The sequence below is a fragment of the Helianthus annuus genome, chromosome 11 (genome assembly GCF_002127325.2).
Source record: "Helianthus annuus cultivar XRQ/B chromosome 11, HanXRQr2.0-SUNRISE, whole genome shotgun sequence".
Classification (NCBI taxonomy): Eukaryota; Viridiplantae; Streptophyta; class Magnoliopsida; order Asterales; family Asteraceae; genus Helianthus; species Helianthus annuus.
In genome coordinates, this window is record NC_035443.2 from 34,772,605 (window position 1) to 34,782,628 (window position 10,024).

At 36.4% G+C, this 10,024-nt stretch overlaps 2 protein-coding genes across 2 annotated transcripts; both read left to right on the forward strand.

The window, feature by feature from the left end:
- The first annotated feature begins 1,416 nt into the window (after nt 1-1,416).
- LOC110890001 (serine acetyltransferase 1, chloroplastic) lies at nt 1,417-2,815 on the forward strand. The gene has a single exon (XM_022137573.2). The coding sequence runs from the start codon at nt 1,589-1,591 to the stop codon at nt 2,636-2,638; it is 1,050 nt and encodes a 349-aa protein (XP_021993265.1). The 5' UTR covers nt 1,417-1,588; the 3' UTR covers nt 2,639-2,815.
- Nucleotides 2,816-3,081: 266 nt separating this feature from the next.
- On the forward strand, nt 3,082-7,379 carry LOC110890002 (cytochrome P450 71D10). The gene is made up of 2 exons (XM_022137574.2): nt 3,082-4,063; nt 6,644-7,379. The coding sequence occupies exons 1-2, from the start codon at nt 3,122-3,124 to the stop codon at nt 7,262-7,264; spliced, it is 1,563 nt and encodes a 520-aa protein (XP_021993266.2). The 5' UTR covers nt 3,082-3,121; the 3' UTR covers nt 7,265-7,379.
- The last annotated feature ends 2,645 nt before the right edge of the window (nt 7,380-10,024 follow it).

Here is a 10,024-nt window from a genome sequence, read left to right on the forward strand (position 1 = left end):
AAAAAAAAAAAAAAAAAAAAAAAAAGATTCCTAAAACAAACGTTAGTTATGCTAACGCTAACCAGTTTTTTTGTAAGTTAGTTCAGTGTAAAGTGTTACCCATTGGAATATCATGCAAATGACTATACTAGCTAGTTGACTATACATGTGACATTCATTTTCACACGTTTTTTCTCAAAGATGCCAAATTCAAGGCTAACAAATAGACTTGCATTTTCTTCATATTATTAGTGCTACGTCAATGTCAGCCAACAAGACATTTTCCACTACCTTCTTACTTTAAACAAATACGCAAACAAACAACAATACTTGGCTCTAAATTTTAGAATGAAAACACATGAAATGAATTTATTTTTTTTACTAAATTGAATATATCAATTAAACTAGTCACAATTACCGGCAGTGGCCTAGTGGCAAATGTGTATTCCCCTCACCCACGAGTTGTTGGGTCTCAACATAATTTGGCAACGGTGTTTCGGATCGGGCAGGAATACCCGATTAGTCAGCATTCATAATGGTTCTCCTATATACTTGTGAGTGAGTCACTTATTTTACAAGGAATGGTTGTTAGTGGAGAAGACAGATCTTGTTACTGTTCATATGTATGTTTATGAGAACACTGTTCACCCATATTAACTTTTTAATAATTTTTTAAAAGTGGCTGAGAATGAAGCAGAGGAAAAAGTAACGATAAATGTATAAAAATTTATTATTTAATTAAAAATAAAAAGGACAAAATAATAAGTTTTAGTCATAAGAAATTTAATATGAATTAGTTTAGGGGTTGGTTACGGTACAAACCATATTTATCCTACAAACCATGAGAACAGATCCTAACACTTAAAAAAAAAATTAGCACATACTAAAACAATACATACATAAAAGTAACACTTTTAAATTATATTAGCACATGAAAATTAATCAAGATAATTGAATGTAGCACATACGTGAATGATGTTAGCACTTTTCTATATGAAGAATTATATCAGCACATTGAAAACAAAAGGAAGATCCAAATAAAGAATTAATTGTTTGTCAGCATAATTATAGGGAATTCAATATAATTGATATTATTTAGGTTATTATTTTGCCGTTTCTCTATAATTGTTTGAATGACACATGACACTTTTTAAATGATTCTTATAGCTTATATATGAAATATGATTTGTAAATCCTACCCTAGTAAGGACGCTAAAAAATCAATTAAACTAGTCACCACATGTTTGAAACTAAAGTCCTTGCTTTTTTGTATTATTACTCAAAAGTCACACCAACTAGTCACCACATCTTTGAAACTAAAGTCCTTGCTTTTTTGTATTACTCACAAGTCACACCAACAAATCTACAAAATCTTTGATTAAAATATGTAACATAAAGATAAAGTTCAGGTTATAAAGATAAAGTTTAGGTTATACAATGATTACGAATGAATGAATAATGGACACATCCGATCCCTGGCCGCCGCTAAATTCAAGACCCACCATTCTTATTTGTTCTTAAAAAACCGTTCTTCCATGAAACCTTCAATCTTTGCCCTATCCACCCCCCAAAAAACCTCAAAATCCACAACCTTAATCAACCTCGTCCCATGTCTCTCCATATCCTCGGATCACCCCTGTTCCCCCATTCTTTTTCCCACAAAAATCCAACAAAAAAACCACATAAAAACACCGTCTTTTGCACCCACAATTCAAGAACCACACAGCTTCTTGAAAATCTTGAAAACAATCATAAATTGACCCGACCCGATTACCCGGATCAGTTTTCTTGCACACCCATTCGCCCTGTTCACACAAACACACAAACAACTGATCAAGATGATGAATATGATGATCTATGGCTGAGAATGAAAGATGAGGCTAGATCAGATATTAATCATGAACCCATATTGGAAAATTATTATTTTAGTTCAATCTTGTGTCATCCTGTTATTGAAAGTGCCTTAGCTGCTCATCTCTCCATAAAGCTTGGAACTTTATCTCTTCCAAGTGGGACCCTTTATGATCTTTTTGTGGGTGTGCTTACAGAGGATCAAGAACTTGTTGCAGCTGTCAAACATGATTTGAAAGCTGTTAAAGAAAGAGACCCTGCTTGTGTTAGTTATGTGCAGTGTTTCTTGAATTTCAAAGGGTTTTTAGCCTGTCAAGCTCATAGAATTGCACATAAGTTATGGTCACAAGATAGAAAAATTCTTGCAGTTATTATTCAGAACAGGGTGTCTGAGGTTTTCGCGTTGGATATTCATCCGGGAGCGAAAATCGGTTATGGGATATTGTTCGATCACGCTACCGGGTTGGTGATTGGGGAGACTGCGGTGATCGGGAACAATGTGTCGATTTTGCATAATGTGACGTTGGGTGGGACCGGGAAGATGAGTGGCGATAGGCATCCGAAGATTGGGGACGGTGTTTTGATCGGGGCGGGGACTTGTGTTTTGGGGAATGTTAGGATTGGGGACGGGGCGAAGATAGGGGCGGGGTCCGTGGTGTTGAGGGACGTGCCGCCTAGAACCACTGCGGTTGGGAACCCGGCGAAGTTGATTGGCGGGAAAGAGAATCCGATTAGGCTCGATAAGATTCCTGGTCTTACTATGGATCATACTTTGCATATAAATGAGTGGTCTGATTATGTTATTTGAATAATTAGATTGCCTGTTTGAAGGTTGATCTCAGGGTATATCATATACTGTTCTTGTTTTTTTGTCTAAGTGGTAGTTAAATGTATACCTATGTGAACCATCCCTTCGTTGTATCAACATGTTTGATGCAGATTATGATGAATAAAAGAGGATTTATGGTTATATTTTCCTTGTGAATGGTGTCTGTTAGTAAGTTTTGGTTATTATATTGTGACTTGTGAGATTGTTGCTGCATCTTATTTATCTCATTTTTTTGTCCTATGCCCTTGTAATTACTTAAAAGTGCGACTTGACATACATGAAACTCACAATTAACAGTTGGTTGCAATATCCATATATTAGTGTTGATGTTGACGCGCATAAATGGATGTTATGCCTGCATTTTTTGTTCTTTTTAAGGCATACACATCGTCTTAATCACCGAAGTTTGAAACAAGTTTGTCCATTTCGATAGTATCGAGATATTCATAATATATAATGTAAATGGTTGTTCATGCATTGATGGCTAAACAAACTGATCACAGATTCATATCCTCAATGGAGTTCACTTTCGCTTCGTTTCAAACCATTTTCTCATTCCTCTTCGTGTTGCTAGTAATCAAAACCTTGAACCGATCAAGAACAAATCGTTCAACTCCCAATCTACCTCCTGGGCCACGAAAGCTGCCGTTCATAGGAAACATTCTCGATGCTGCGGGCCCACTTCCGCATCATACTTTGGGGAAGTTAGCGAAGAAATATGGACCGTTGATGCACCTACAACTTGGAGAGAACTCCACCATCGTCGCCTCGTCAGCAAAAACTGCAAAAGAGGTTATGAAAACTCATGATTTAAACTTTGCGTATCGTCCTTTTCTTCTTGCGGCACATATCCTAGCTTATAAATCAACAAACATTATGTTTTCACCTTATGGAGATTATTGGAGACAACTCAGAAGGATTTGCAATACGGAGCTTTTAAGTTCAAAACATGTGCAATCACTTAGACCGATAAGAGAACAAGAGGTCTCCAATCTCATCCACACGATCTCTAAACGATCAGGATCTGTAATTGATCTTAGTGAATTTATTTATGCGCTAACATATGGGATTACTACACGATCAGTGTTTGGAAAGAAGGTGAAGCATCAAGAAGCACTCATATCACTCGTTGGTGAATCTATAGCGTCTGCTGGTGGATTTACTCTTACTGATCTTTATCCTTCTTCTAAAGTTATCTCGTTTCTTAGTGGCTTTAGGCCAAAACTTGAAAAGATGCATCAGAGACTTGATAAGATGTTGAATGACGTCATTGAAGAGCACAAAACAAATGAAGATGGACAAGGAGATGCGAATCATCTGCTTGTTGACGCTCTTTTGAAAGTCCAGGAGTGTGGCAATCTTGAAGTTCCGTTGACCGTTGATAATATCAAAGCGATTATCTTGGTTGGTAAATTCTTATTTTTATTTAAGGTGTCAGTTTCGGTCTATTTGAGTTATCTTTTATCTCAAACGGGCCAAGTTAAGTTAAAATGTTGTCCTCTAAAGAAAATGGGCCGAACGGGTTAAAACTTGAACAGTCGTTCAAAAGTATTTTTAATGCATACAACCTCCTAAATCATGTTGTTCATATATTAAAATGATTCATGTATATTTTGTAATCATAGTTACCTTACTAATAGTAATTATATAACAAAAGTTTTTTGAAAAATGAAGAAATGTTTGTGGGTCAACCCTACGCACTCATTTTGACCCGTACTAAAAGTTACCGGTTTCAAACCAAACTAGTTTTGATCCTTTACGCAACTGACCCGACTCACCCATCTTGCTATTAGATGAAACAATTAAACTTAATTTATGATATGATATGTATATGTATTCGTATGATAATATGATAACTAGAACTCGATATGTATATATGATAAGTCATGGTGGATGTTATAAGCGGGTAATTTAAACTGCCAATGACAGTTTCCCGCTTGAATTAACCGCCAAGTTTGACATGTATATAAGTGTAAGGACCGGCATCATTTACCGGTACCAAGACACTCAATTTCCTTTCGTTAATTGTCTGTCCATTCGTTTGTTTATTATCTGTTAATTATGTCAAACAAGTCCGCTGCAAACCAATGTTTGAATCATCTGCAAGATGATGATGTTCAGATCAAACCTGTGTTAACCCCAACATATGGTATCAGAGCCACGGGGACGACACTTCCCTGTCAACACTGCAATGACAAAGAATCCAGACGACCACTGAAAATGCATCGAACAAAATTATGTTATTATTGTCATCGTCCAGGCCATTTCATATACGACTGCAAATCAAAGGAGAATGATGAAAATACACAACTGATTTCTCAAGCAGTAAATGCAGGAATAAGAAAGCAAAGAGTATCGGTGGAAGAAAGAAACGAGATGATTGTGACTGGTTCAGAAGGCGGTACATGGGGAGACATATGGTATGTTAGTCTTTCGTTTACACAACACTATGCCGGTAATCTAAATGTTTTTAAACGTATCAAACATTTAGTGGGGGTTGAAACCAACTCGGGGGAAAATGATTTCTTGTTTATGAGGGGTATAGGGATTGTGGAAGTCAAATCCAATAATGAAAAACTGTTAATTCAGGGTGTCTTATACACACCGGAATTAGACAGAAACGTACTCAGTCTGAATCAGTTAACAATGCAAGGCTTTACGGTTAAGAAGGACGGAGATACTTGCAAAATATTTCCTATGTTCTCATCTCCAATTGATAACACAGTAAATGAAATAACGGGGTTAACGAAGGAAGATGAACTAGGCCTAAAGGAAAAACAAAAGGTCATACGATTAAATGATGTAAACGAAAAATACAAAGAAGAATATCTTAACTCCTATTTCGAAGACTTACATGTCTCATCCGATGAAATGGATTGGAGTGTTATGATCATAAGGGCTTTAGAATTTAATGATTTCAAGGATTGTGTGAATCTGTTAAACATGTTGGAGGATGGCAAGTTCGTGTTTCATTACAAGTATGAATTAGAAAAGAAATTCGATGAAATGGTGTCCTGGTTTATTATAACTTTCCTGGGGATAACAACTAGGCCAATACCTCCGGTGATGACCGAGAACAGGAAAGTTGACTTACTCAGTTTGTACATGATTGTGGAACGAGATGGGGGTTACAATAGCGTAACCGAAGATAATTTATGGCCGATTATTGCAAAAGATATGGGATTTGAATACAAGGATGGTGAATACATGCGAACCGTTTATGCCATGTATTTAGACATTCTAGTGTATTATTATAAGTTTAAAGAAGTGCAGAAAAGAGCCGATGAATCTGAAGGGATGAAGGATAAGCAAGACGCACCTGAATGCAGTCACGGAAGGAGCACAAGTGCTGAAGATATCAAGAAGGTAACTGAAGAGGAAACGTATGCACTGTATGCAGAAAACAGTTGGGAAGGAACGTGGAATGCTCACAAGAAAAGAAGAAAATTCAACTTCAATCATGCAAGGAAGGCTGTCGAAGAAGCAAATGCAAGCGTTCTCAAGGGTGTTTCTAAACGTAATTAAGTTTAGGGGGAAGTATTAGATGAAACAATTAAACTTAATTTATGATATGATATGTATATGTATTCGTATGATAATATGATAACTAGAACTCGATATGTATATATGATAAGTCATGGTGGATGTTATAAGCGGGTAATTTAAACTGCCAATGACAGTTTCCCGCTTGAATTAACCGCCAAGTTTGACATGTATATAAGTGTAAGGACCGGCATCATTTACCGGTACCAAGACACTCAATTTCCTTTCGTTAATTGTCTGTCCATTCGTTTGTTTATTATCTGTTAATTATGTCAAACAAGTCCGCTGCAAACCAATGTTTGAATCATCTGCAAGATGATGATGTTCAGATCAAACCTGTGTTAACCCCAACACTTGCCACCTCTAGTCTTTATGATTCCTTTCGTATATAGGATTCCATAGTTTCTATATTTTTTTAAACCATGCTTATCGTTCTCTCAGGATGTAATAGGTGCTGGTAGTGACACGTCATCAACGGTCATAGAGTGGGCAATGTCAGAGCTTCTAAGGAACCCAAGCATAATGGAGAAGGCTCAAACCGAGGTCAGACGAGTTTTCAGCACAAAGTCAACCGTCGATGAAACCGACATCCAATCATTGGACTTCTTAAAGATGGTCATCAAAGAAACCTTAAGATTACACCCTCCTGCACCATTGATGCTGCCAATGGAAAACCGGGAGAAATGTGAAATCAATGGGTATGAGATTCCAATGAAGACTAAAGTGGTTGTGAATGTGTGGGCCATTGGTAGAGATCCAAACTACTGGAAAGAACCAGAAAGATTTCATCCAGAAAGATTTGTTAATAGTTCAGTAGATTATAGAGGGCTTGATTTTGAGTATATACCTTTTGGTGCTGGAAGGAGGATATGCCCAGGTATATCATTTGGATTAGCCAATCTCGAGCTGCCGCTTGCCTCTTTACTTTATCATTTTGACTGGAAATTAGCAAATGAAAGTATGAAGAGCCAAGATCTTGATATGACTGAATCTTTTGGTGCAACTGTTAAAAGGAAAAGTGTCCTTAAACTTGTACCAACTGTTGTTCATCCTCCTGCTTAGGGTGAAATTCTGTAATATGTTATAAAAGATCATGTGTGGATTTGCATTTGTTGTTTAAAGCTGTAAGTGACACAAATAAGTAATCATATTTTTTTTGTTTGAAGATAATAGTTTATCAGAACACTTTATTGTATTTGCATATACTGAATTTGTGATTTTTTTTTAACCCATAAACTTTGTTTTGTTAATGTGGTAGTTTAATTCATTTTCTACATTACACCCTTTTAGAATAAATAAACTAACTTCTAAAAACTTAACAATAAAAGTTGATGGTTTTCTAGATAGTGTTTTTAGTTATTTTTAAATAAAATAAAATGTGTTTATTAATTGTATTGTCTCAGCTTTGTTAATGCTATTTCTGTTTATCACCCGTTACACAATTTCTCATGCGTGTTTATGTTTTGTTCTTTCGTGCAGGAAGAGTATACCTTTTAGAGATATTCAAGTGTGTAAAATGGCGCCATTTCCCTAATAGTCAAGGATTCGAGTCCCGCGGTGGACAATGGTGTAGAATTTGGAATAGATTAGATTGCTATTAAAGAAAACGGTCAGATATTTTAAGGTCATAGTTTGTAGTATTATTAATTATATTGTTTCGTTCTTTCGTGCGGGAAGAGTATACCTTTTAGTTTAAAGACTTATTTATTGTTGGGGAAATAGATAAATAGATGTAAGTTGATAAAAATATCATTGGTTCTATGCTCTTGCAAGGATAGGCCAACCAAATGACATCATTTTAAATCAAACAGTTTCCCAACAATCATCATTATTAATAGGTTATTATTATATTTTGATCTAATATAATATAAATGATTATAATGGCTAAAAGATTAAATATTATATTAATAATATATTTAATCTCACATTCTCCCACTTAGCCGAGTAATCATTTTTCATGAGTATTAGATGAGCCTGGCCAGGAGTTAACACTCATTTTAGCCTTAAACCAAGAACTATAGCAGAGAAATACAGCCGTTGAATCATCATTCGATTCAGGACCCCCATTAATCATACTATAGCCTCAATTTAAAACCTAATAGTTACGATCAAAATACTTATAAGCCCTTTAGCGTTTGATTTGTATTTATATTTGTCTATATGTCATTACATCGGCAGAACATATGTTAGAGACATACAAAATCAAACTGAGGAAATTTCATTAATTAAAACATAAGCTAGTACAATATGCCATTAAATAAGGTCTTTAGTAAGTCCCATATTCGATACATGTTCTTCGAAAACTTTAGGTGGGAGACCTTTAGTCATCGGATCCGCAAGCATATCTTTAGTACTAATATACTCAATACAAAGATTATTTTCCTCAACTCGTTCACGTACGAACAAATATTTTGTATCGAGATATAAACCAGATCCAGTCGAACTGTTACTGTTCGAGAAACTAACGGCAGCTGAGTTATCACAGTAAAGCTTCAATGGTCTAGAAATGGAATTAACGATTTTGAGTCCAGTGATCAGATTTCTAAGCAACATTCCATGACAGGTTGCGTTGTAAACAGCAATGTATTCTGCCATCATTGTGGAAGTTGTAGTTAACTGTTGTTTATGACTCTTCCATGAGATAGGTCCGCCTGCTAACATAAAGATGTAGCCCGAAGTGGATTTCTTGTCATCTTTGCACTTGGCAAAGTCAGAATCAGAATAACCTACCACTTCTAAGTGATCACTTCTTCTATAGGTCAGTTTATAGTCTTTCGTCCCTTGCAGATATCTAAGGACCTTCTTAGCTGCTTTCCAGTGATCTAGACCAGGATTAGTCTGATAACGGCCTAGCATTCCAGCAATATAAGCGATATCTGGGCGAGTACAGACTTGAGCGTACATCAGGCTCCCGACTACTGACGCACAAGGTATCTGGCTCATTTGCTCCTTTTCAACCTCTGTTGTCGGACACTGGAATGAACCGAAAACATCTCCCTTAACTACTGGAGCGACGGAGGGTTTGCACTGTTGCATGTTGTAACGTGTAAGGACACGATCTATGTAGGTCTTTTGAGACAATCCTAAGATCCCTTTGTGTCTATCTCGGTGAATTTCGATGCCAATGACGTAAGAAGCATCTCTGAGATCCTTCATGTCGAAGTTATGCGAGAGTAACCGCTTCGACTCATGCAACATGTCTAAACTATTACTTGCCAATAGAATATCATCTACGTAAAGGACAAGTATAGTAAAGTTACTCCCACTCATCTTGAGGTAGGTGCATTGATCAACTTGATTCTTCATAAAACCTTGCCTCTTCATGACTTCATCAAACTTGAGGTACCATTGACGTGATGCTTGTTTTAACCCATAAATGGATTTCTTCAACTTACAGACTAGATGTTCCTGACCTTCAGGTTTAAAGCCTTCAGGTTGTTTCATGTAAACATCTTCGTCTAAGTCTCCGTTAAGGAAAGCAGTTTTGACGTCCATCTGATGCAGCTCCAAATCAAAATGAGCTACTAGGGCCATAACAATCCTTAATGAATCTTTACGAGAGACAGGTGAAAATGTCTCTTGATAGTCAATTCCCTCTTTCTGAGTGTAGCCCTTTGCAACCAATCTCTCTTTGTAGCGTTCAACGTTCCCATTCGGATCCAGTTTTGTTTTGAACACCCATTTACAACCTACAGGTTTGACACCATTGGGTAATTCTACCAAATCCCAAACGTCATTTTTCTTCATGGATTCAAGCTCATCAATCATTGCTTTGTTCCATTCAGAAGACTGATCACTGCTAATGGCTTCATTATAAGAGAT

Bases quoted from the DNA above. Each gene is read 5' to 3' on its own strand.
- LOC110890002 (XM_022137574.2), top strand. From the start codon at position 3,122: ATGGTTGTTCATGCATTGATGGCTAAACAAACTGATCACAGATTCATA. The intron at 4,064-6,643 runs GTTGGTAAATTC...TCGTTCTCTCAG, and splicing joins ATATCAAAGCGATTATCTTG to GATGTAATAGGTGCTGGTAG.
- LOC110890001 (XM_022137573.2), top strand. From the start codon at position 1,589: ATGTCTCTCCATATCCTCGGATCACCCCTGTTCCCCCATTCTTTTTCC.